At 42.4% G+C, this 27,746-nt stretch overlaps 2 protein-coding genes across 8 annotated transcripts in view; one reads left to right on the top strand and one right to left on the bottom strand.

Moving 5' to 3' along the window:
• The window catches only part of nav2a (neuron navigator 2a), a 251,632-nt gene extending 234,447 nt beyond the window's left edge, over positions 1-17,185 (top strand). For all 7 annotated transcript variants that reach the window (XM_078253816.1, XM_078253792.1, XM_078253800.1 and 4 more), the window contains 18 exons: positions 292-315; positions 733-807; positions 3,468-3,551; positions 3,662-3,785; positions 4,396-4,568; positions 7,058-7,230; positions 7,797-7,950; positions 8,650-8,830; positions 9,213-9,313; positions 9,401-9,496; positions 9,806-9,983; positions 10,713-10,948; positions 11,754-11,905; positions 12,262-12,333; positions 12,471-12,667; positions 12,759-12,877; positions 13,787-13,987; positions 14,384-17,185. In XM_078253816.1, the coding sequence (XP_078109942.1) occupies positions 292-315; positions 733-807; positions 3,468-3,551; positions 3,662-3,785; positions 4,396-4,568; positions 7,058-7,230; positions 7,797-7,950; positions 8,650-8,830; positions 9,213-9,313; positions 9,401-9,496; positions 9,806-9,983; positions 10,713-10,948; positions 11,754-11,905; positions 12,262-12,333; positions 12,471-12,667; positions 12,759-12,877; positions 13,787-13,987; positions 14,384-14,509 (2,466 nt within the window). In that variant the 3' untranslated portion in view covers positions 14,510-17,185. The remainder of the gene's footprint in view (positions 1-291; positions 316-732; positions 808-3,467; positions 3,552-3,661; positions 3,786-4,395; positions 4,569-7,057; positions 7,231-7,796; positions 7,951-8,649; positions 8,831-9,212; positions 9,314-9,400; positions 9,497-9,805; positions 9,984-10,712; positions 10,949-11,753; positions 11,906-12,261; positions 12,334-12,470; positions 12,668-12,758; positions 12,878-13,786; positions 13,988-14,383) is intronic.
• An 890-nt stretch (positions 17,186-18,075) lies between these two features.
• dbx1a (developing brain homeobox 1a) lies at positions 18,076-21,087 on the bottom strand. The gene is made up of 4 exons (XM_078258202.1): positions 20,681-21,087; positions 20,465-20,566; positions 18,771-18,973; positions 18,076-18,637 (listed from the first exon to the last, which is right to left on the bottom strand). Exons 1-4 carry the CDS (start codon positions 21,042-21,044, stop codon positions 18,356-18,358), a joined length of 951 nt encoding a protein of 316 aa, XP_078114328.1. The 5' UTR covers positions 21,045-21,087; the 3' UTR covers positions 18,076-18,355.
• Between the last annotated feature and the right edge of the window lie 6,659 nt (positions 21,088-27,746).

Here is a 27,746-nt window from a genome sequence, read left to right as displayed (position 1 = left end):
GACAATGGGATTCTCTCTTACACACACACACTCACACACAGATGAGTGCAATGCCTTCAGGACGATATCTCTGCTTTCCAGACATATTACACCAGACAATCTCCTCCACAGTTTACACAACTCATCTCCATGGAGTTTTAAAGTCAAACAGGAGTCAGGACATGTGCGTGATGCATGGTCTGACCGCCGGCAGCTTCAACTGCTCTTCTTTTTCATTAAAGCATGTCAGAATTCAGTCAGCACGTCCTCTAATGATTTCTCTTCTTCTTCTTCTGATGTTTGTTTTTACAGAATGAGGAGAAGTCTCAGTCGGAGGTAAGCTTCAACCCGCCCACAGCTCTTCTATCCTGTGTTTTCTCAGCTCTTTAATTTTCTATGTACGGTGGCTGGACTTGTTGGAACATGGGGGCGTTTTCACAGTTGTATCTAGTTACACATGTAACTGTATTGTGACTGACCCTGTAACAGGCTCTTGTTCTTTTTTTCGAACACCTGTGTACACGTGTACAGTACTGCATGTGCTCTTTTATGCATTGACTGACTGTGTTTCATCTCTTAACCTGAACATATCAGAGCTCCAATCTGGGAGCCTCCCTCGTTTGTTTTGCTACAGTTTTGCTTTTCTTTACGTGGCTGGATGCGTGTGTATGTGTGCCGTGTATGCTTTTATGGAGCAGGCATGTATGCTTTTGTCTTGGTGTCTTTTGATGTCGTGCTTTTTTGCGTCCTTAGATCCGCAAGCTGCGTCGGGAGCTGGACGCCTCCCAGGAAAAGGTTTCCGCTTTGACGACGCAGCTGAGTGCCAACGTAAGTGAGCAAGCACGTAAACACACACACACACACACACACACACACACACACACACACTCACACACTCACTCACTCACTCACACACACACATTTTTTTGTTACTATCAGCAAAGGCTGTACAGCATGTAGCAAAATACAGAAAGGTAGAAAAAAAATCACTAAAATAATGGTGTGCTTTGTCTATAAACAGGTGCTCATTCCAACTATAATGTAATTATTAGCTGCTGAAAATGAAAATAATAATAAAGAATAATTTTAGAATATGTGCCATGACCTGAAGCAGACTTAAATTGATGTTGTTTTGCCAAAAGACATACTTAACTGTAAAAAAGAAAGATGGGAAATTTGGCACTCTGTCTCTCTCAAGCACCCAAATACACGCAAGTACATTTCATGATATTCATCAAATACGGAATAGATAGCTCCCACCGAGCACTTTACTCCCAGAAGGTGTAATTTTACATCTGGCAGAACCATCAGAAAATCTCTTAAAGCGTCTCCAGACACGATCCTTTCTGCCACCCTACCTTCTGTATTGCACAAGTCTCACCAAGCTCCGCTTGTAATCTGCTGCCTGAGTTGGTGCACGCTGGTGGTTTATCTGTGGATTAGAGATATGGAAGGAAGGCAGCGGTGTTAGATAACCGCAGAGAGTCAAGTCCCAGCACACTGCTGAGGGACAGTCGCAGATGTGGACTGAAGATTTACAGCTAATGACGCCTGGATACAAGAAGGTGCAGTGTGGGTGTTGAAAGACAAACACAGACAGAAAACAGAGGAGTCGGTAGTAGGGGGGTCATGAGGTGGCGACGTAGACGCTTTGTCTTTTCAAATATGTGATCATCCGCTGCAGACACATGATGAATTATCTCTACACGCCTTGAAGCCCCCGAGGCCGAGAATCTGAGAACACCCGTTGCAGCAAAAAGGCACGACTTAAATCAAACATCAGTCACAACACCTTACTCAGCTCTTACACACACTTCTTACACGCATCATTTATATTTGTAAAATCTAATACAATAAAGTGAAGGATGTTTCACTCTTGTTTAACTGGTGCGCTTAAACTAGAAACAGCTGCAGCATTGCACTTAAAATTAAGAGTGTTGAAATCTTTCAGAGTGCTTATTTGTTGTATAAGTTCAGTTACCCCTGTAATCCTTTATTTTCTTTTGACATGCGATGCTTATTGCCTTTACTGTATCTACGTACATGTTCCTTTGAATTCTGCTTGTTTTACTTGTTTGCACCCAGTCCCACCAACCCGGTCTGAAGCCTCCCATGTTTTTGTCCCTATGTCAGAAAGTCAAGTCAATTTATTCTCAGCCAGAAACCCGTGAAAATCAGGTTAAATCACCCAAACTGTAGTGAAAAGAGGCTTACCAGAAAGTGTCTTAGCATGAATGAATAGATCTAGCTCCATGCACTGTTTTTGGTTTGGCTTCAGTGTTGTGTGGGAACCTGCCCAACGCTGACCTACAGGGGGAATAATCATTTGTCACAGGGTGCTATTGATTTGCACTGGGTATGTCCTCATTTTGGTAGGAAGATTACTCGACTGATGTCCCCAAGGTCGAAGCAGTTGTGTCGAAAGCTCTCACAGTTTCTCAGATGCACGCTGTTTTAGATCCGTTTTCTCAGCTCAAGGTCTCTGCTGGTTATCGCTCAGTTGAGATGTTTTCATTCCCTCATACTCTTAAATAAACTCGCTCCACGTTCACTAAGTCATAAGCAGTCCAGTTAGCTCTCTGGAGTTGTTATTTTTAGCTGTATAGTCAGGGAATGAGCCTCTAGCTGACTTCTTTTCCATAGCGTCCGGTGGGGGAAACAACTGAGATGTCTTTTAAAGTTGGAAGGAGGTTTTGACTCCTGTCAGTGTTTCTTTTTTAGCCAAATATCTAAGAAAGTCACAGGTGGAAATGTGGCTGAAGTGTGGCTGACAGACGTTACTTGGACAGCAGCTGATTAGATTCTTGGAGAATTTGCTCTTAGCCATAATTATTTTTGCGGTTTTATATTCTAGTTGGGAAATTCTGACATACTGTATACAACTTGAAAGTGTTGGATGCACATGGTATTTTATTAGCAAGTCAAACCTGGAATATGAATGACAATTGTGAACATCTAATGAGGTTGGAGGAGGTTTAGTCTCACATTGCCAGACCTTCTGGATCCACACAGCATTCTGGGATGGGAGAAAAACGTGCTCTGGTTTATTGGCATTTCTTTAAACCAATCACAATCATCTTGGGTGGCGCTAAGCGCCCAACGGAGCAACGGTGTCTCTGCAAAATAGCCCAGGGAAGGAACTTGTTTTGGTGGAACTTGTGTACGTTCAAAGGTTGTTTTAGTCGTGCGACAGAAAACTCCGATTGGACAGATAGTCTAGCTAGCTGTCTGGATTTACCCTGCAGAGATCTGAGGAGCAGTTAACCATAGTCCTCAGAAATCCACCGGAGTTTAGAATGCCAACACAAAGGAGAAAAGCGGAAGGAGACGGACATCCGGCTGAAATAAGGGACATCGGGCGGAATTTCCGGCAGCACCTGAACAATCCCGGAAGAGAAACGTCGTCGATATAGACTAGAGGAGGTTTGAGCTCTACAGAGTTCCTGGTTTACATTTTGCACAACTTGTCTTGTTTGTTTCTCCCACAGGCTCACCTGGTGGCAGCGTTTGAACAGAGTCTGGGCAACATGACCATCAGACTGAAGAGTCTCACACTGACAGCAGAGCAGAAGGTGAGATCAGCGCCCCTTGTTTTAGAACAGACTGCACTAATCCAAGTGCACTTTCAAAGTCACTGCAGTGGACTTGTTGGTTTGATCCTCTTGTAATTTCCTCTGTGTAGGACTCTGAGCTGAATGAGTTGAGGAAGACCATCGAGCTGCTGAAGAAGCAGAACGCTGTTGCTCAGGCGGCCATCAACGGAGTCATCAACACACCTGAACTCATGCCGAAAGGGGACAGGACAGGTATGGCAAACACTACGCAGAGCAGGGATATTTGAAGGCCAAAATTAATATTTTTAGACTTTTGTGTCAACATTTGAGACCTTGAGTATAGTAATCTAAAGAAACCTAATATTTAGTGTTTTTTCCACTAAATATTACTCATCAGAATAGATAGAAAATGTCCTTCTGCACTCTTGTATCAAAGTGAGGGACAGGTATGTTACAAAATAGGATCCCACAATCTGTCCGAACCACAAAGCATCTTGATATTGATAAACAGACATTTTGATGTGTCCAGGATCTTCATTTATCAATAAATTGTTGGCGTTGTGAGCTCCAGGTGGTGTGTTTTGTTTTGTGTTGCTCTTGTCAGAAGAGAAAAACTTCTGACACTGTAAGTAAACAATCTCTTTTGGGGTTATGAGCACATAAAAAGCAGGATAATGCACTCCACCTATTCAATAATCTGGAGCCGTTTTTTTTTTTTCTGTAGTCAAAGTAGGAAAAACATCTCAAGTCAGAAGTGAACAACACTGACAAGGTTGATACTTGATATTTAATAAAAGATTATATTTCCGCCTAATATTTGACAAACCCATACATGTCCTGCCTCTGCCTGTCTCTCCTATAGCTGGCAGTAACGGCGGTTCACAGCAGCAGCAGAACCAGCAGCCAGACCTGCGCATCAGGAGGCAGCACTCCTCGGACAGCGTCAGCAGCGTCGCCAGCGCAACCAGCCACTCCAGCGTGGGCTCCAACATGGACACCGACGCAAAAAACAAGAAGAAGAACAAGAAGAACTGGGTAAGATGCTGAGACTTAAAAAAAAAAAAAAGGATGCATCTAAAGATTTCCGTGTGTAATGAGTTACTAACAAGCAGCCAGCCAGGACTCATGGTGGTTTGTTTTTGTCTTTGTCTCGTTGTGCATTCTCATGTTGGGTTTCTCCTCTTTAGGCATCTTTCACTGGGGAAAAGGTGAATACACTTAGGATTTCCATAGGCCCAGTCCTGTTGAATACCGAGTAATGATTGATTTAGTGATTTGCAGGTCAAAAAAACTGGGCTAAATCTGTAGTAATAGTCGTGTCTTAACCTGCAAAGTACCACATCAGTGTCTACTAGCTAGTGTCTAGTCCTAGTATCAGCTGATATTTGTTTTTTAACTAGTGATCATACAACAAAGCATCTTGCATACTTTCATTCACAACTTATAATGGACGTTTTCTTTTTTGTTGTTGAAAGGCGTTTTTGTGCACCGGAGGACAAGTCATAGATGATGACGTACGCATCTTTTTTTTCCCTCTCTATCGTCCCGTAGACTGAAACAATGTTGTGTTAGACGCCTGTGGTTGTCACTCCCTGATCCTGACGTTAACATTTCAGGAAGAGCCGTGTGGTGCTGGTAGCACTTAAAAGATGTGAGCTTGTGTCGAGTTTCCTGCTTTAGGTAGTAGTAATGATAAAGAAGGCCCCTCGTGCGTGTGCGTGTGGATGTGCTTCCAGCTGTCAGTTTGTGTAAGTGAGACCCCACAGGAGGCTCCTCCATGCAGGTGCTCACACAGTGTATATGATGTGGAGTGTATAGGGGCAGTGTGTGTTGGAGAGTATATAATGGATCATGAAAGACCTTGTTTCATGGTGGTTGTGATGTAGCATTAGCTTGCATCTGCCTGGAGGTAAAAAAAAAAAAAAAGGCCTCTAGTTTAATCTCTGTCCCTCCATAACACATTAACACACCCATATGAACATGCGCTGTTTTGTCTCTCTGTCTTCCTTTGCTTCGCTTCATGTGGCAGGTCTATGAGGTAAGAATGGTACGGTGTGAAATAAAAGAAAACAAAGCTGCCTAACCCCTGCACTTTTTCTAGGTTACTAACCTCTGTCCTTTTCCTCCTGTCTCTGCTGCCACCGTAGTGCCTGTCCTCTCCTCCCCAACACTGCTTCTCCCTGAAAACTGCTCTTATGACACTTGAGCCAGCTCTTGAAAGGAAAAATCCATCAGAAAATACTTTTAACACTGCCACACACAGAGTGTTAGGGATATAGCAGGATATTAGGGCTATAGCTTGTGTCTCTTGATCCATTTTGTGATGGGCTTTCGTATAAGTGGCCAAACACTATCGACGTGACATAATGTTGAAATCTTCAATGCAGCTACAAAGATGTATGAAGACGAAAAATCCAAAACGATGTCCCTCAAAATCAAAGAGGCTTTTTTTTAAAGCCTCATAACACCAATTGTATTAATCCTACAGAGAACAAAATATTGTAGAAAAGGCACAGAGACCAACTTCTACCCCATAGTAAGAATGCTGTGTAGCACAGCTTGCAGATGTGTGAATCTGTCTTTAGAAAGTGTGTTCAACAATAATTCTGTCTTCCTACATGAATTCAGAACAGAGGCCATTTCTCAGGAGATTGTTGAAAAGTTTGTACAAGGGGAATAGCTGACTAAAGTAGAAGCAGTGATAAGAGTGTAAAGTATACACGGTGGATTTCTCTTTTTAACAAACTCTTGCTCAAACAATATGAGGACATGGGTCTTACCCAAAAGTTTACATGTAGTTTGAATATGGCTCATCGGTTTTGTTTTTTTACAGGGTTTCGCCAGAAATTACATAGATTTCTTTAAGCAAAAATGAGTACAGCTTAAAAAACAATGCAGTTTTAGCAAGTGAGGAGAAAATGCACATGATGTTGCTCTTTATGCAAGTTTACAAAAATAAGAAATGGTTTAGCCACAGAGGGATTGAAGTGCAACTTATATTCTCTAATATCTAATATCTCAAATTATCTAAATCAAAATCTAATATCTAAAATATCTAATTTTCAGTGTGAAAATTGGGGTCTGCACGCAGCAGTCTTGTTCAGGTGTCCAAAAGTCTCCCAAAAAGAACTCTCAACACTGTCACCTGCTCGCCTTGGAATTTCTCATTTAATACATTGAGAAAAAATGATTTTAATCCAGATAAACTCTAATTCTGAGTTTCACCATATTTGAATATAGAAAACTCCAGACTTAAAAAAAAAAATTAAAAACAAAAACGATGAGCCATAGGTAGAAATCAGTAGCGTTATACTCAGCGTTTGATTTTAGAGCTGTAGCTCAGGTGATAAGACGGTCTACCCGTAATTCCCTTTCCCCCCTGTGACTCACTTGCACTTTTTCACAGCAGTTTTCCTCCACTTTCCTTCGTCACACTCCTCCTCTCCCTCTCAGCCTTGTGTCTTTGGGAGTGTGTCCCTCGTCTGCTCACCGTCTCTCTACACTTCTCTGTTTTGTACCTGCAGCTGCGAAGCTCCTTCAAACAAGCGTTCAGCAAGAAGAAATCTCCCAAGTCGGCCTCTTCTCACTCTGACATTGAGGAGATGACGGACTCGTCGCTGCCGTCCTCCCCTAAGCTGCCCCACAACGGCACCACAGCCTCCAGCCACATGCTCAGGAACACACACTCCAGCTCGCTGTACGTAGACATCATCATCTGTATGTGATTGCAGGATTATTGGGGCTATACTGTACGGTAGCGTATCCTATACAACAGGGCTTCTCAAAGTCCAGACCAAGGTCCGCACCAAACGGCAAGTCCATCTGCACCCAGCCCATGACTTGTGTTATGGATACTATACCGTATGATGTATAACATTTTTCTATTTTTAAATACATTTTCTATTCAATACATTTTAAGTGACTATGAATATACATTAGTTATATACATTGACCAGGAAAACCGAGCACTCAACTTAAATGTATGTTGCTTAAAAGTTATAAGTGAGTTGATGTTGTTTTGTTATGCATGCCGGACCTCTGACCTTAAATAAAAATTAGATACGGACCTATGAGTAATAAGTATGAGGACCCCTGCTATACATAACATATCCAAATAAAGTAATGTCTGTGTGTGAAATCGTTCAAACAGTACAGATGGGAAAACAAACAAACTTTGCTTAAATCACAATATCTCATGTCACTAAACTGTGTTGTTGGTGCGTGCGTGTGTATGTGTGTGTGTGTGTGTGTGTGTGTGTACAGATTGTCTGAGTGTTTGGACAGCGAGGCGGAGACAGTGATGCAGCTGCGCAGTGAGCTCAGGGAGAAGGAGATGAAACTGACTGATATCCGCCTGGAGGCTCTCAGCTCCGCTCATCAGCTGGACCAGCTCCGGGAGGCCATGAACCGCATGCAGGTCTGCAGACGCAACACACACACACACACACACACACACACACACACACACACACACACACACACTCTCACTCAAATAGAAGAATTTAGAGAACTTCACAGGGTAAATCAGCATTGAATCACAGCTTTCTGTGAGTTGAAACTCATGTTGCACTTCTGGCCACAACCCAGTCAGTGTGCCTGCCAGAAGTGCAGCAACAGTTTTTATTCTCTATTATTCACTTTTGATTCCCCCTTTTAAAGCATATATGCCCACGACCTTAAAGTCAAGCTGATTTATTTCTCTAAAGTTGTAAATGTTCAGTGTTTGAGTTTCATTTTATTTACCCATAAAAACCTAAACATTGCACAAAACACACACACTTATAATAATACAATGAACAGAACCAAAACAAATATAAGATTATCTTAGTTGAATTTTGGTAACTGATGAACGATGTTATTCTTTGCAAAGCTATTTTATCCCCAATAAAAATCTCTTTTTAGTTTTATTTTGAGAACTAGTTGGTCTGATTGGGGTGATATAATTAGTTAAACCAATTTTTTAACTCTATCTATAACAATATCTGACATACTGACATACAGATTTCACGGAGACATTTTAGCACTCAACAGACATGTAAATACTAACACCGATTGGCCTGAAGGGAGAATATAATGTTTTTTTGTTAGCTTACCTCATTTGTGTGTGTGTCTGCAGGTGGAGATTGGGAAGCTGAAGGTGGAGAATGACCGTCTGAAGGTGGAGAATCAGGGCAGCAGGATGGGGTCCCAGGCCTCCATCTCTTCCTCTCCTCCCCCTCACACACACAGCCAGGCCCAGGGGCCGGGGCTCTCGCAGCACAGCCTCAACCTCACCACCAGCGAGTCCACCAGCCTGGGTAAGACAGAGCTGATGCCACGGGACCTACACAGTTCCTGGTAGATAGAAGAGACACTGAATGGGCTTCGACTCCGTGTCACCGATAACAGTTTGGGACACTCAGTATAAAATTATTGTCTTTTTTTCTACAATTACGTTCTTTATAAATGGGGTTAGCACACATTTCTGTCTCAAGACTGTCTGACGGTCAGTGTGTCCAGATGACATTAAATCTGTCAGACAGTGAAAAGTACATACACTAAAGTAACTTGATCACTGTCGGCTTTATGCAGTGACTTGATTTCTTGAAGGGCAAACATGAAAACACTTGACTGATTTAAGTCAGCCGTTAACATTTGCATTTTTCATGGGAAACTGACTTTGCTCTGCCCTCCTGTCAGACATGCTGCTGGACGACACCGGCGGAGAGGGAGGGATGAGGAAGGAGGGGCGACACGTAAAGATGGTCGTCAGCCTGGACAAGGAGAACAAGTGGGGAGAGGTGAGACCTGTTCAACTCCAACTGTTTTTGTTGTTGGACCTGAAGGCTTTTTTGGTGTCTAAAACCAGTCGTGTTTTTCCATCGCAGGAGGGCCAGCCTCGTCATTTTCTGATTGGGTGCATCGGTGTGAGTGGTAAAACCAAGTGGGACGTCCTTGACGGTGTGGTCCGGCGCCTTTTCAAGGTAAACAGGAATAACCGCAATACAGAATCCAATAACAAGACAGTGTCAGACACATCTCAGCATCAGTGTTGTTTAAAGACAGTTTAAAGGTTGAGTTTTATGTTTTAATGTTTAAGTATTGGCAGGTTTTCTACTACACTAAATGCATACAGTTTTATCAAAACAACTATTAACTCAATCACACACTGAAATGTGCTTCTGTTCAGCAAAACCATTTTCATTTAGAACCAGAAAAACCCTTACAGCTGGTATTGTCTTCCGAAACTTCGCAAAAACATCCATTAAATGCAGAGACTTTGTGTCTGACAGGAGTACATCACCCATGTGGACCCGGTGAGCCAGCTGGGCCTGAGCTCAGACAGCGTGGAGGGATACAACATCGGAGAAATCCACCGGCCCAGCATCCCCGGCGCCGCCCAAACGCCCGAGCTGCTGCCCTGCGGCTACCTGGTGGGAGACAGCAACACCATCAACATCCAGCTCAAAGGTACCAACGCTGCATCTCAAGCCATTGTTAGTCTGACATTGCCAGACTTTCCTCCACAGCGCTGGGGAGGAGGGTCTGGCTTGTCCACACAGCATTCCAGGATGGGAGAAAAACATGCTCTGGTTTATTGGCACTTTTTTAAACCAATCACAATCGTCTTGGGCGGCCGCAATAACAGTGCCTCTGCAAAATAGCCTCGGGAAGGACCTTGTTTTGGTGGAACGTGTACTTTCAAAAGTTGTTTGTCGTGCAACAGAAAACTCAGATTGGACAGATAGTCTAGCTAGCTGTCTGGATTTACCCTGCAGAGATCTGAGGAGCAGTTAACCATAGTCCTCATAAATCTACCAGAGTTTAAAATGCCAACACAAAGAAAGCGGAAGGTGAGGGACATCCGGCCGAAAATAAGGGACATCTGGCGGATCTTCTGGCAGCACCGGAGCAATCCCCTAAATGAATTGTCATCGACATAGACTAAGCCATTGTTAACAAAAGAAAAATCCACTTTAATGTAAGTTTCAATCAAACTTCAGTGCGTTAGTCCATTATTCTTATTACTCTAATAACTAGACCGACGTAGATTTTGGAAGTCTGGTAGACTGGGAAAACCTTAATTTACACTACGCAGCTGCTCGAAATTCAGTTTTTAGTCATGCAGTTAGAGAAAATCACTTGATGTAAATATCCTGACGTGTGTGTGTGTGTGTGTGTGTGCGTGCGCACGTCCAGGTGTGAGCAGTGAGAACGTGGACTCGCTGGTGTTCGACACTCTGATCCCGAAGCCGATGCTGCAGCGCTACGTCTCCCTAATGAAGGAGCACAGGCGCGTCATCCTGTCGGGCCCTAGCGGTACAGGAAAGACCTACCTGGCCAATCAGCTGTCTCGACACCTGCTGCTGCTGGAGGGCCGACCTCTGACCCCAAACGCTGTCGTCACTTTCAACGTGGACCACAAGTCCAGCAAGGTAAAGGCACACATGGAAAGTCTGTATTCGCTGTGCTTCCATGATCTAGCTTAGTTTTAGTTTTTTTTTTTTGTACTTTAACAGACACAAAGGGCTAAATGTTGGTAGAATTTCTCTTTTGTGGATCACAAAAACATGCTGGCTATGTTTCAGAGATCATATTTGAATTTGTCAGCCATACAGACTTTGGTATTTCACTGGTCTCTAGTGTTGAAACTTAATATCAGTGGACTCTTGTATAAGTTCTTAAAAGATCTGATGAATTACAAATCCAATTTTCTTACTTTAAACAATAGCCATCATAGCTATAAGCAAAAGTATCTATAAATAACCGACTAACCAACACTGTTTATTAAATTACTGTAAAGGCTGTGGAATTCAGATACTTGGTAGGTTTTAAAAGCTGTACGAATCGCGCATGAAGCAAAACATGAATCACTACGATAAGTTTTCAGAAGTTGATGAAAGTAAGAGAAAGCCATTGTGACCTGAAGGGAATGTGCAAGTTTCGATTTTACAAATTAATAAACAAATGTAAAAATGTATGATCAGTTATGATAGTACTGCACAGTACAATTAGGGCACCAGGTGGGTAATGTAACACATCAGGCCAATTAAGATCATCATAGGGAAGAATGTGACATGAGTCATCTAAACATTCTGGCTTATGTACGGAAAGGTTTTGTGTAGAAAACCCTGGTGCTCCATGAACATACAGGAAAAATATGACATGGTTACTTGATTTTTAATGCTCTCTCTCTCTCTCTCTCTCTCTCTCTCTCTCTCTCTCTCTCTCTCTCTCCAGGAGTTGCGTCAGTACCTGTCAGGTTTAGCCGAGCAGTGCAGTGGTGTCTCTGGGGCGGACAGTCCTCTGGTGGTCATTCTGGACAACCTGCACCACGTCAGCTCCCTGGGAGAGATATTTAACGGCGTCTTCAACTGCAACTATAAGCACTGGTCAGTACACACCACACACCCACACCCACACACACACACAAAATGTATGTTTGAATGAATTTGGATACACGTAATACACTGCATTACTGAAAATGCGTTAAATGTTAAAAGTCGAACATCTCTACAGAATGGCAGTTAACCGAAACAATGTTTCAGTTCACTCGTGACTTCAAATGGTTTCAACTGAAAGTAGAGCTCTGTAAGAACGGCTTACAGGAGTTGTACCACACAAGTCAAAGCAGATTAAAACCCTCTCAACCGCTCTACTTTAACGTGTCCAGCGACTTATTAAGTATGGTACGACTAAATGGACTGATGTGGAAAGAATAATAATCAGTTTTTTTCTGTCCTTTCAGCCCCTACATTATCGGCACCATGAGCCAAGCCACGTCATCGGCCCCCAACCTGCAGCTTCACCACAACTTCAGGTAAACTGCTGCCTATGTGCTCCATCCACTCCTGGCAGCTGGATATTTGACAATATTGAAGGATTGACATGGTCTTAAAATGCATTTAATTAAATTTTTGTATGATACTTTAAAGTCCCGACATGTTCTCTGATCAGGTGGGTGCTGTGTGCCAACCACATGGAGCCGGTGAAAGGCTTCCTTGGCCGCTACCTGAGGAGGAAGCTGATCGAGACTGAGATTGGCAGCCGGACGCGCAACTTGGAGCTGGTAAAGATCGTCGACTGGATCCCGCGGGTTTGGCACCACCTCAACCGTTTCCTGGAGACACACAGCTCCTCTGACGTCACCATCGGTAAGAGAGTGATGCACAATACGCCCTTTTTTCTGAAATGTCGGTGTGTGCAAACAATCAGTGTCTTACCTCTCTGCTCTGTGGCGTGCAGGACCTCGTCTCCTCTTGTCCTGTCCCATGGACGTGAAGGGATCCAGGGTTTGGTTCACCGACCTCTGGAACTACTCCATCATCCCCTACATGCTGGAGGCTGTACGAGAGGGACTGCAGGTAACACACACACACACACACACACACACACACACACACACACACAGACACACACACACTTTAACTGATTAAATTAACTGATTGTGCTCTGGCCAAAGCACACAGGTTTAGATTTTTTAATTTCAGGTCTAGGATTTGTATTATATTTTAACGGTAACAATACAATAAATAATGAGAATTGATTTGACACCCTGAGGGGATGTTTAAAGGATCCAGCTGACTGGAGCAGAATTGTGTTGAGCCTGAGAATGATCCAACTGTTCAGATTTGCCCTCTCAGAGGCCCAGGGTTATGTTCATCAAAGTGAAGTGGATTAATTTTGTACTCTTAATGTAATTAGCATCAGCTTTAATTAGGCAGCAGCTGATTACCAGAATGCACCCTCTGAGTGGGAGTAAAGGGGAGCTTGAAAGGCAGAGTTCAGTAGAGGAATTTGTCTCTCATCCGCTTAGAAGAGAAACCACACTGCAGTGATGCTGAGGCACACAGAAAAAAACTGCAGTCAGTTTAGTAGATGTTAAATTTAAACGTAACTTTGTTGACCACACAGCTTTCTCTTAGTTTGGTTTCATATAATGTATCAGTTATTGCGTTCATTGGCTTTTTTCTTCAGAGGCTCTTGCTTTTTTTTTAACTAACTCTAAGCAGCTTTCACTTTTGTCTGCTGTTATTAAGATTTATGTTCAATTTTCTCTTCCCTAGTGAAGCCTCCCTTTAATACCTGTTAGCGCCTGCTTTTTTAGAGGCAGAGGAATGTCCACACAAAACTGGCCTTCAGTGATTACTCCCAAACTGAAAGTCAGACAAACTGATCCTCCAAGCAGTCATGCCACTCAGTTCCAAAACGCTAAATCTTCCTCAGAGAATCTTCTAGTCTGTTTCAGAGTTTTATTCTGTGTGTCTCTGTAGCTGTACGGCCGCCGGGCTGCGTGGGAGGACCCTGCTGCCTGGGTGATTGACACCTACCCGTGGTCAGCCACGTCCACTCCGGCTGATTGGCCCCCGCTGCTGCAGCTCCGCCCAGAGGACGTGGGCTTCGATGGCTATTCTGTCCCGAGAGAAGGAGTCAGGAAAGAGCCACCACAGAGCGACAGCGACGCAGACCCACTGGTGAGCAAAAATACAAACTCGCCTTCGACAGGGTAGTCTCTCAGCTCCAACATTTAAATTTAGGTAAAAAATATTTGAAAAGAAACAGTAAATGAGAAATGAGAACGTAAAAGTTTATTCTTGATCTTGGAAACAGCAGTTTAGCAAATAAATCTTAACTCAAGGTCTACTAACATTCCTCAGCTTCCTAACTTACTACAGAAATTGAAAGCTAGTAAGTGTTTATTAGCATCTACTTGGGTCATCAAGTACAACTAATGGTTCATGAAGCTTCATCACTATTTACCTCCATCTGAAATACTTAACTTGGCATCTGTCACTTTGAGTTATTTTTTTTAGCAGGACAATCTCTGAGTTGTAAAGCTCGATCAGACTGACCCTTGTTTCTGCCGACAGATGAACATGCTGATGCGTCTGAAGGAGGCGGCGACGTCGTCGAGCCCGCAGAGCTACGACAGCGACTCCAACAGCAACAGTCACCAGGACGACATCCTGGACTCGTCGCTGGAGTCCACCTTGTGATGCAACACTGGGACAGGTTTTCAGGAGGAACTTTTTATAAGAACTGTTCTCACTGGGAGAACTTCTTGTTTAGAGTAAAATTCTGTGTCACAAAATCCAGCCACCTTAATTTGGGTGCAGGTAACCCAAATATTTAAAAAGAAGAAGAACAAAAAAAAGGTTCAAATTAATTTCAGAAAACCGGCGACAAAAGGTTCCTACTGCACTGCACTGCGCTGTTTTTTTTGTTTTGTTTTTCACCGTTGTGGCCCGTGGCTCCTCTGTCAGGAGCCTGACATCTACTTCAGACAGACAGAAGAAAAACACACAGTCTGTCACTGTTGTTAGCGTACTTAAACACCAGCCAGGAGTCCTCCGATCCCCACGGAGCCACAGCATCGGCTCCAGCTCATCGGGCTGAGATACTCCTGGTCCTGCCCAGCTGCAGTGCGTCTGAGCAGGCTGCAGATGGCGATACAGACCCTTGTCTGTCTGGAGCGCCAGTGAGCCTGAGCTACCAGCCGCTGAGAACACAGATGAGGCTGTTGGACGGATTAACAGCCAGCAGGTTGTTTGGCTCTTCCTCCTCTTCTGGGGCTGAAGTTGCCTGTGTGATTGCTGAAGGATAAATCGAGGCAAAGTGAATGTTAAGTCCTACAGCGTGCCCGCTCACACTTCTAAAAAAACTCCTCAGAGATCATTAATTACATCCCAAACTCTTGACACTCATTGGTTTTAGTCAACTCTAGTCCATGAAGGAGATGTGTGTCCACAAAAAGCAACTAAGAGAGCACTAATAAAAATAGTTCCTATTAGATACATCTGAATGTTTTTGAGACGTCTGCTTTCAAATCTCTTCATGCACAAAAAAGATGAGAACTGGTGTGTTAATGCAAATCCATTATATAACCATGCTAACAAGGACGCTGGTAAACAGTGTATTAGCACTGCTCAACCACAAGGAAAATGTAAAAGTCCAAAAAAAACACTTCACATGGAACTTTTCAGCAATGTGTTGTAGAAACCGTAACGTATGTGCAAAGGTTTTATTGGCCAAACACACAAATTGAAACACAGACACCAAGATTTAATGAAAGATTTGACGTTTGGCAAAGTTTACAAAATCCCTTTCCGGGTCCTAGTTCTCATAAAAAAAGACTTTCAGGAGTAAAAGGCACTAACTGGTAAATCAACATTCACCATGGCTAGATTTATCCTTTTACCATGTTTAAGAAAATGTCATTGCCATCTGTGTTGTAACTTTCCATGCAACTTCACAAACGACGCCTCTACCACTTTTAAGTTCTTGCTTCGACCGTTAAATAACCCTTTGAGATCTCCATGCACATTGGCCCAAACAGGCCGTTGTAGCACAAATCTTTTTTGGTGCTGGACTGAATTCTAACAAACAATGCCTTACTCTTTTCTAACAGACTATGTGCATTCACTGATTCTTCATTTGTCTAAATGGCTGTAAACGTAACAGGGCTCCCGAGTCGACTCTCTCCTCTAGCACCGTCGACCTCTCATCATATCAGACACCGATGCTGTGGGATTGAGACGTGAATGAGAAACAGTACTTTGGGTTTCCAATTAAGGTGTATGCATGTATGACCCAGTGCTGTGAAGCTGGTGTAAATATTCGGACCACTAGCAAGAAAGAAAAATTATATTGATATGTTTTGGTGCTCGAAATCAGAACGTTGTGCAGGTTGATTGGGTGAGGGAAGTTTAACAAGATGTGTTTCGATTTTTATACCTCATCCCCATCCTTTAACTGTGCTTTCGCCACGCTCACGGTCTGTTTTGTGTGATTTGTGATGAACAAAACTGTCCTAACAAACATGTTGAACTAATTAAGTGAAAACTAGTGTATATGCTGCTTTTGTTTATAGTGATATAATTAATCTGAGGTTAAAGGTATAAAGGTACTTGTGGTTGACTGATAATGTAAAACGGTTTGACATTTCTGTGGCTTAAAATATAAAGAATATTGTACTTTTTGTTGTTGTTGCTTTAAACCTCCCAGTCTGCCTTCTGGGAAGGGCAGGCGGACGTTTAAAGCCGGGGCTCATGTCATCCAGCACAGCTTCCATCGCTTTCAGTGTTTTCAGTCACAGATCCTATGCAACATTCATTCTGATCTCCTAATGGAAGCCAAAAGCTGAATGTGCGTTTGTACCCTTTGTGGTTTTCAGCACTGCCGAGACGTACAGCATGGTCCGTGAGGACTTGTCAGATTTGTGGCCCATGTTCTTTGTCCAGATGTGTGTCTGTGTTGTTTAAAAAGGCTCCCCTGCTATGGTCCTTGTAAGCACAAAGAGACTGATTCTCTGTTTGTCTTGAGTAAAGCCTGCTCTGAGAGGTGTGGATGTTGTTGAAGCATTTGACCAGTCTGTCAGTTTATTACTCACAAACTCAATGAATGTTTAGCCTTCTTTGCTATGTACATTTTTTTTATATGTAACATACCTTTGTAAATAGTTGATTATCTTGCAGCAGTTTGATGACTTTTTCTAGCTGATTTGTTACAGTACTTGAAAAGGAGTATTTTGTGTACAGTCTCTTTACATCAGAGCAGATTGATGCGGTTTGTCATCACTGGTCTGCCCAGGGCTCGGAGAATTTAATCTGATATCACTGTACTAGTCTTAAGTTATTGTGATTCAATAAAATGAATGATTATTTATGATTGAATTTTGTTCAACGTTTTTCTTTTTGTAAGACAAGACGCTACACTTTTTTCATGCACTAGTCCATTTTGAGATTTTGGGCCATTTTGCTTCCATAACATGTCTTCTTTCAGACTGGACACACATTTAGGTGTTTATTTTACTATTTCATTTTACAATACATATCTTTAAATGTATTTTTTTTAAATGAGTTTTTTATTTCATACTCCACTTCTGTAGCACTTACATACTGAACACCAACCTTTCCAGTTCCATTGCTATCTATATTCTGAAGCTTTTTACAGAGGGGTTTGTTCATATATATTATTCATAGCCTGATTTATATAAAATTTTACTCCTAAAACATGGCGAACATTTTTATGGCTGTTGACAGCATTTTCTGATTTATGGCGTGATAAGAGATATCCAAAATGTAATCTGTAAAAACCTTTGACTTTGATATAAAAACAAAATGAAACAAGAATTTTGAACCCAGCGTTATCCGATGGACATGTACGCAAATAAGCACATATTTATTAGTAGTTAGTTTGACAGTGCCTCATTTGCATATTTAAATATACAATTTCAGAAAGCTTGTAATACAAAAAAAGAATTACCTTAAAGTAAGTTATAAACTGGGGAAGTTTCATGGTGATATCTATTTAAAATGTTTACCCTATTCACTTAGTCATCACCATTTATCCTCTCACACACACACACACACACACACACACACACACACACACACACACAAGACACACACTTGACTTGGAATTGTTTACAATTTTATTTGGTATTTGTACAAAAAGTGTGAAATAAACATATATACAACACACAATACTTATTAAACAAATTCATATAAATTATTATCGAAATACTACATTTTTCAATAAACAACTCTATTCAAGGTCAAGGTAAAAGTAACTCAATATTCTTGGCATAAAATTTCCATACAAAATTGTACAAAATACTGTACAATTGAACAAAGCTGTGCAAAACAGCAAATTGTGTCTCAGAAGCAGATCCTGTACAGTGCGCATGCGCTGATGAAGCAACAAACTTGAGTGGAACGTTTTTTTAACACTGGCATTTATGGGGTCCTCTTTAAGGCCGGCAGCTTCTTACAAATGTGGTCACAGTCTCATATGAAAACAAAACATGGGTTATAGTCTCTATATTTGCTTTTTAAAATAAATTAAGATACTGTTATTTCTTCTTCGTCTGACTCTGAGAAGTCCGAGTGCTTACTGGAAAGAGATGGAGAGGAGATGCTGGACTCCGCCCTCATTCTCTCTCTTCTGAACTCTTCTTCCTCATCTTCCTCCTCAGCGGAGGACTTCTTGCCCACGTCGCTGAGGTCCGGGTGCGGGTTGGCTTTGGTGGGCAGCGTCTGCTCGCGGCAGCCGCCGGATGACAGCAGCTCTCGTTCCTTAGAGTTCCTCCACTTCATCCGCCGGTTCTGGAACCAGATTTTCACCTGTGGAGGTGGAGAAACCCGTGAGTGAAAAGGCTCTGCGTCAGGTGCAAGTGGAATGAGCAACAGCCGTCTTTATTACGCGTAAATTAAGCACAACATGTTGACTATTTCAAGCGCTTTGTTGACGTTTTACCTGTGAATCTTTTAGGCCCAGCTTAGAGGCCAGCTTCTTCCTGTCGGGCTTGCTGATGTATTTCTGTTTCTGGAACATTTTCTCCAAGGCCTTGCGCTGTACATCGGAGAACACCGCCCTCCTCAGCATCCCTCTCCGGGGTTTCCCTCTGGCGGCTAGGGGCCACGAAAAGGTCCCGGGAATGGGGACAACGGATGAAGATACTGCAATGCAAACACAGAAGAGAAATTGGAACCTGTTAGCTTTGTTTCCTTTGCCACATCTCAGGAGAAGAAAAAAAAAAACTTGTTGATGGAAAAATCTTACTGCTTTATAAATCTAAACTCAGGCATCTATGAATATGATTTCCCTTCAAGGCCATACTTTTCAACCAGTTATTATTGGAAGTTTTCTTCCTTTGGAACTGTGCAATACGTTTTGAGTGAAATGGCACGAGGTGACTAATTAGCACATTGGCCGGTCCCCAACCGCATTGGTATGGTAAAGAGGTAGCATATCCTTTAAGGAACCCTGTGAGGGCGGATAGAGGAGTTAATAAACCGTGAACGGTAATTGTGTAGTAATGAACTAACGCAGAAAAGACTCTGGACAGGCGGCGAAGGCCATATATTATCGCAACAAAAGGAGATTTACACTTTCAAACTAAACACAACTGCATACCAGAATACTGATGCCCGTAGGGGGGGGTGTGGAAGTGAAGAGTGGAGGGGAATGGCGCTTTTTTCCCCCCCTTCGTGCCTTCAAATCATTTTCATTAAATGAACACGAAAAGCTATTCAGGACGCTGGAGTTGTTTTGTTGAGGCATTCAGCTGAGCCCATGAAAAGACTCCCATCTCCATTATGATTTGGCTGAATGAAAGCACGGACTAGCGACTTTATAGACTTTTCTAAGAGATTATTCTTTATCTCAACTCGTTGATTGGCCCGCATGGAGAATAAGCGTTTAGGGCACAGAGAGAGTGAGGACTGGAGGTCAGTGGTAACCTATCCTATGGGCCGTGCAGCATGCAGGGGCAGACTTTCCCCAGCTGGGGTATTTTCGACGCAGTTGGGCTTTTTAAAAAAACAAACAAAAACAAAAAAACCCGCTTTACTTCAACTCCCACCGCGCGAGACACTTGTCTGCATACATGCTAACTGGACGTCCTCCTGACAGTAGCTGCCCTGTGGCCGCAGAAGAATCAGGAACAACGACGCGCTATGTGGTCTTGTGAGAATATTGAAAACTCTCAATAGCGCCTAATAGGGAAATTAGTGCATGACAGGTTCACGCCTTTGGCCCCCCTGGTAAAAGTCACTCTCCGGGGTGTGTGGGTGGTTCGCCCGGTGGGAGCTGACCAAATTGGTCACGGTGCTGAAGGCTTTGTTGCCCACCACAGCGGCCCGGTGGCCCCCCGGGCTCTGTGGGAAAACGCCGGGCCAGAGAAATGCCAAAACGCCCCCAATGGGAAACAGGGGGGACTATAACTCGCCACCCCGCCTCAAATTTAGAGCGTGACGATTTGGGATAATTGGTTAATTAGGGGGTGGGTGTGGGTCCGGGCTGGGGCCAGCGGTCCCCATTAATAAGACAGTGATTTCTTCTTTTTTGGTAAAAAAAAAAGGCTATGACAGAGTGCGAGAGTGTTTTACATTTAAATGCAGCAAGAGAGATGGATCTATAAAGGAGAAGTGCGTAAAAGTTGCGCCTACCTGGTAAATAAGGCGTCCTGAATATGGGGTGAAAGGTTCCGTCAAAGCAGGGGATGGGGAAGGTCTTGCAGTGCATGCTGTGGAGTGCCGGGTGTGAGGACACTGTGGAGGAACATAACACATGTTAATAATCATTCCTGAATGAGAAGAATAGGCTACATCTAAAAGAAGCGCATCAAGTCAAACTGAAGGCAGAAACAGAGGCTGTCTACTCACCGGTCTTTGGTGAAGGTGCGAGGATGGCGCTCACTCCAAACTTGAGAAAAGTTGGGTCCTTGTTGCTTGACACCGACATTTTCGGTGAGCACGATTCGCGCGTCACCGCGGTCGTAGCCACCGCGCGCTCCGCGGGCGCGTTGCTGAAGGACAAGGTGGTGGCTGTGGGCAGGGAAGCGCACGCTGACGGAACAGTCCGGTTAATGAAGGCGGCGGGGCGGCTTATCCGCAGCAGGTCCTCCACGAGAAAGCTGGAGTGGGTCGGAAAGGCGGACGGCAGGTTGTGTTGGAACGGCAGAGCAGCGGCGGGCCGGTACAGCCCCGGGTAGAAGGCAGGAGGCGCGAGCACGCTTGGGATCATCATGGTCCCGGTTTTAAAAAAAAAATCTGTGTGTGAAATCTGAGATACTCCTCGTGTCAGCTGGGAGAGAATCAGTCGTGTGAATGGCTGCTAACTCCTCTGGTTTCCTCACTCTGGGGAGAGGAGTTTTATAGCAGCCTGCCCCCCCTCCTCTGCCCTCCGCACAGGGCTGACAGCCTCAACAATGGAGCTCAACAAAGTTCTCCACATGGGTCGCTTTCATGCCGCATCCCCCGGCCCGCTGATTGGCCGAAGGACGCAATTTATGATTGCATTAGACTTCATAAGCAAGCAACACACAATGTCCCCACCACAAAAGGGGCCCAGTCATCAATTTTGCATGTTGACCACTTTCCTTTCAATTTGTTTTGTTTGGCAGAGGCGAGCGGCCTAATTAAAGAGCAATCTTTACAGATCCAGTCATTATATGGAGACTTCTAATGAGCCTGCTTTAAAAGACACTTTATTCTTGTCCATTCAGGGTGTCTTTATGTTATGCAGGATATAAAAAATATATATACTCGTTAAAAATGTAAAGATATTCTTTTATTCTATTTTCAGTGCTGCAAAAATAAACACCTTCAAGCAGATACAATCAGGCTTTAAACTTTATGATACATAACTGAGTATATTTATTGTTAAATCTCTACATTTTCTGCACTAGTTGCAGATGCTGCGCAGCATCTCAAATGTAAATCAGTTTTAGGGTTTCATAGGATTCTCAACACTCAATCTGGCCCTCGTCATGGAATAATGTCTTAAACGGATTTCTGCTATCAAAACGCTTTAACAGATGTGTTAAATATCACTCTTCTTGCACAGGCTTCATTCAGTGCGCAGAGCCGCAGCTCAGTGCGCACAGGAGAAGTGTGCGGCCTGAGCCGTGCGCTCCTGATCCTGTTAACCATGAACTAACTGTCACCCTCAGCTGCGGAGGAGGCGCCCCTCGGCCTTTCTCTCCTTCCCTCTCTCCGCATCAAAAAAAAGGCCCAGAGGAATAAAAAAAGCTTTATTTCTAAAGACGGTTTTGTTCTGCTATTTTAACCGGCTGAATAAAAGTGCATCTGTGATTTGATTTAAAACGCATTCATATGAGCGGACACTGAGACCCCATATACAACTCTTATTAAAGCGACTTGGAGCCTTATAGTCGTGTTCTGTCAGCTTTGCCTCTGAAAACCCGTTAAAGCAAAGCAATCAGGCGAAGATACATTGCAGACCAAAAGAGGAAGAAAGAAAACCGCCTAATTGTTGCCAGTTTAATACCCAATTTAAATAAAATAGCCTATAGCATACAATTAAACATTTTGGAAAAGTTTGATTTACATTTTAAATCTTTCAAGAAACAAAAAAACAAATGTTTACTATTTGATTAATCGGTATTTAGAATTGTCCATAGTTCATTTTTTTTAATGTAGGTTATGCCTTTTATTGTTATATAACTCTCGAGTTAGCATTTTTATGTAGAAGTTTAAATTCAGATGGTTGTGTTACACTAAAATATGTTTGTAATTGTCATACTCTTTTTCCACATTTCCATAAAACACCGGAATATCCATGTAATAAGGATTTGCGCAGTAGTCTGCTTGTTATATTAACCAAATAATATAAATTATGATTGTAATAGCCTATTATTTTGATCATGGTATTATAGCGTATTATTAATTTGATTTAGTTTTGCCAGACCATATGACTCTGAATATGTTTTTTAATATCAGTCCAAAAAAAAAACCTAAAGAAGAAAGGCCAACTGTTTAAACTTATTTAATGTAAAGACCAATTTAAGTTTGTCCACATTAGTCCACATTCACTGAGTGACATTTGTGTCTTAAGTAAACCATTCAGTTTGCATCATCTCAAATAACGATAAGTGGTTCGACATAAACCTAATATAAACTGGCCACAATCCGATAATTAAAAGGGAACGCCTCCGTGAAATGATCCTTTGGAGAGAGTCAGCGCTTATCAGAGGTGCGTCTGCTTTATGAGCGCATGCACGACGCACAAACAGGCGTTAACACACAGCGCTCCGTCACCACAGCTACACCTCCACTGAGTAACGAGACCTTCAAAGCTTTTTTATGAGCCCATATTCCTTTACTTGGCTGCCCGAAATCCTCCTTTTGTGAGCGGTAAGCAGATGGTTAGCAGGAAGCATAGGCTGCTCTGGCTGACCGAGACTAATTTCTACGAGCTTTGCAAGCTTGCCACGTCCCTGCTCCTTTACCAGGCCGAGTAAAAACAGCTGGCTGCGGCTGAATTAAGGCCATTAAAAGCACATCTCTGAAACATTACCACCAACAACACCCCCTCCTCCTTGTTAGAGCCCACTAAAGTCCCATCACTTTATCATAATTATCCTAGGACTCAACTACCCATGGTAAAGTTTACATATGGGATCATTTATACTATTGTCTAGCCCATCATCACCAGAGCCAACACTATATATGTTTACTACAAATTATTATTATTATTATTATATTGGTACACATTTATTGTGTCCAATGCTTCATTTTTGCTATTGTATTTAGAGCTGCCAAAATTAAACGATTAATCAATTAGTTGTCGGCTATTAAATTAATCACCAACTATTTTGATAATCGATTAATCGGTTGAAGTCATTTTTTTTTATTCTCCGATTCCAGCTTCTTAAATGTGAATATTTTCTAGTTTCTTCTCTCCTCTGTGAAAATAAACTGAATATCTTTGATTTGTGGACAAAATAAGACATTTGAGGACGTCATCTCGGGCTTTGGGAAACACTCATTTTTGAAATTTTTTCACAATTTCTTTTATAGACCAAACAACTAATTGATTAATCAAGAAAATAATTGACAGATTAATCGACGATGACTCTGTTAGTTGCAGCCCTAATTGCATTAATAAATGTATTCGTACAATATTAATTGTGGTATTTCAGCATTTTATATACCTATAATATTCATATTGACACCACCTCATTGTGTTTATTTTCACTTGTGATAGGCTAATATACCCATAGGGATTAGCCCACTTATGGTATCCTTAGATAGGCCTACAGGGAGGATTACTCATCTTTATTTACATCACTTATTATATAATATAGGGATTAGCATTAGACGACTGACACTTAAACTTATAATATTCCTAAATTAATTTATGGTTTTCTGATATTTCCAGCTAGATTTTGTACAACATAGCTGTACAATATATATCCAATTGTACAATATATCTGAATATGATTGTATTGTTGTAGCTACTTTTTCCTACAGGGCCATGCCAGTTTACCAAATAGCTGAACTTAACCATTGTCTTGGGTCTCTTTCTGCTTCGTTAAGTGAAAGGAGCTGAGTAAATATGTTACCCATGCATGAAAGGCTCTCTATGGGCCGTCCCATTGTGCCTCGGGTCCGACAGGTGGTTAACTGTTTATTATTCCCTCATTATTTATCGGTGACGTGGACACACCGAGGAAAAGGGAACTCCCCATCTTTTCACTTAACCGGGGATGAACAGATTGTGCTGACTGGTTGCAGCCTCGTATATACGACACCGGTCATCCAGTCCATCCGTCTCAGCCCTGCAGCCATTCAGAGTGCATCCAACTCAATCAGGGTTCGGTAAATGAAACAATTTATTTCACTTAACACATCCATCGTGACAGATTTTGCCATTTTCTGTTGCTTGCCAAAGACAAGCAGGCAATTAACTTTAATACATTCACCGGATATCATAAGAAACTAAGTTTATGGATATTACGTATTATTTATCTATAAGTGAAAATAGACAGAAAGACAGATGGATATAGATTTACTACTAACTAACTAACTAGAATAGCCAAAAGCAGTACAGAGATATTGTAATATTGTCAGAATTCTTATTTAAGAAGTTCATAAGTAAATAAAGTTGAGTTGGAGACATAGACACATCAAATGTTGAATTTAAAATACTTTACTTAAATAGTTCATTTTTATGATATTTTATATTTCTTTATACTTATTTGAAAGCTATACTCGTTACACTGCAGATTCTGATTTTACATAAACACGATGCATTGCCATAGATTCAATTATACATATAGTAGTTATACTATATACATATAGTAGTCAGCTACACTGACATGCTGCTTGTACAGTATATTAATACATCATTAAAAATAAGCTCAGAAAGGAGCCCTTCTGCACAATAATATATAGGCTACTTAATCTTGCTGTCAATATGTCAAATGTTATCCATAATTTACTTAAAGTAACATTTTGAGTGTGGGGCCTGTACTTGAATGAATATGAATGAAGCATTTTTCCATTGTAATATTGCTTATACGTAAGTAAAGTTTCTGAATACTTGCCACCATTGCATTTTTATTCGACTCAATCCATCGTGCCTTGAGATGTCACAGTTCGTAGAGTGAATCCTCACTCCTGCCATGTGAAGTTAACCAAACATCTATTTCAGCTGATTCAGTTCGTGACCAGTTTTTACCTCAGCAGTGGCTCCCACTTGGGGTGTTTTGGCCGCGGCTTCACCTCAGCTCGCCGGCGGCAATGAAGGTTGCTGCAGCATCTGGCGCAAAAAGCCCTGCTCAACACTGAGCGAATTAGCAATGCCCAAAGATTCAGAAGAGCAGTGACAAGCATTAAATCGATATTAACTTTGTATTAAACATGGGCCCCTCCCTCTTCCCCAAATGGACTGGAGCCATATCAGTGCACAAAGCGCTCTGTATGAACTCTGGCTGCACCTGTTCCCTCTCCTTGGCCATGGGAGTTCAACTTCTTAGTGTCACACCGGGCTCTTTTCTTTCGTCTGCTTCACCCCACACGGAATTCTTTCAGTTGGGCTTTTGTCATCATTTTTGATCCCATCTTCGCCTCCCACGTTAACGACTCAAGTCACATCATTAAGAACATGCATTTTTACATTTACATTTTCATTAACTGCCCAAACTGTAAAGACATAAGTTCCACTTTCAACCGAAGAAAGTTTCAGAGGAGAATTGCTCTTTCTGGTCCAGACTGGGACACTCGCCTCCCCTTTTTATGCTGTTCATTTATTAGCAGTTGTCAGTATGGATGTCGAGTGGTGTCCTAATCCTCTTAAAGCGCATGTTGGTACAGTTTGCATATCATTTTCTCATCTTGGAGAAAGGCCACAAACCTCTCTATTCACAGGGATTCCCTGTCCTCATTCAGTGTAGCCACAGCCAATGGCATTAGCATAATCTGACAACCAATACCATTGTCTGTGACCTTGTATGCAAAGTTAATTGCTCATTAATACTAAACAAAACAGAGGGGCGCAGAGGAAACACAGTAGTCCTCTAAGTCCTTGTTTTAGAAGGGACAGGCAGGCAGGTGGAACATCCTCCACTGGCTCATTATGCTCTACCTGAAGTTAAAAAAATGTATTCAAAATCTAAATATTTTTTTTCTGGTTTTTGACAAAAGCATCTGGTAGCCTACTTAAAAATACTCAGAATCGGGTGTGTAAGTAGTTGTTTATCCAACCTATTTGGTTTTAACCTAATAATCTGGCAGTGATATTGTATTAAGTCCACACAGACAAACACACACACACACACACACACACACACACACACACACACACACACACACACACACACACACACACACACACACACACACACACACGCATCCACACAAAAGTATATACAATTTGTCACAGTGGCTCAGCGTTAATCAATTGCAAATGTATCTCTCTGAGAGTTTAATCTCATCTCTACATTAGTTTCACGGATGCGGGGCGATTTGCAAGAGAGGAGCCTCCACACCAACCCCCCCCCCCAAGCACCTGGCAGTCTTTTCGGGTAGCGTCATGTAAACACCCACTGGTTCAACGGGTGCCCCGTCTGAGGAACCAAGCGTCACCGCGCAGCACGGAAAAGAAGGCCAGGCTGTGTGGTTGTCAACACCGGTTTAGTTTAGGAGTCCCGTCGTGACATTAGTGGTGGCTCTCCCAGTCAGGCTGACCTGAAGCACTTGTTTGATATAGATATAGCCTCTAATATCTGATTATTATGGAATGAACGGGCACTAGACAGAGTTCAGAAGGCCACCACATGCAGCTGCCTAATACTGTCTTTGTGCTCTGCAGAAGCTGCACAGCCGGCAAGGACAAGCTTGAGATAGATGAAAAAATGCAATAAAATGCCTGTTTGCAGGGTTTTAAGTTATGTGCGCCATATGTGATTATGAAATGAGGGAATGCTGCTTGTTTTAGTCATGCACCGTGAAAGACACATCCATAAAAAGGAGCAATTTTAAGTTTTACTTCACTATTTTGTAACTATTTGGCGAGTCTGGCCAGGAGGTTTGTTGTTTATTGGGCTGGAAGCTTGAAGAAGTGTGTATGTATGTGGGAGGGGTAGCTGTGCAGAGCAGTTGAAGAAGAAGAAGGTATGAATGGAGAAAGAAGGGGCTTGGGTGGAGGAGGGGATGCTTGACGGACTTCACTGCCTGTTGGCCCTGCAGCATTGATGCCGTGTTGGCCATATAATCGGATTGCCAGTGGGTGAAAGTGAGCCCGGGTGCTTATGTCAGTTTGCGTCTCGTCAAGCTGAATAATACGCATGGCCAGGGAGTGAAGCGGACGCTTGCCATTGAGGGCTCTCAGTACTTGTGGCTAAGCATTTCTAAAAGAGAGAAAAAGCCTCATTGGATTCATATATAATTCTCACTCAAGCGTTTTGATACATTTGCATAACAG

Source organism: Sander vitreus, chromosome 1 (genome assembly GCF_031162955.1).
Source record: "Sander vitreus isolate 19-12246 chromosome 1, sanVit1, whole genome shotgun sequence".
Lineage (NCBI taxonomy): Eukaryota > Metazoa > Chordata > Actinopteri > Perciformes > Percidae > Sander > Sander vitreus.
This window is presented reverse-complemented; position numbering and strand designations above follow the sequence as displayed.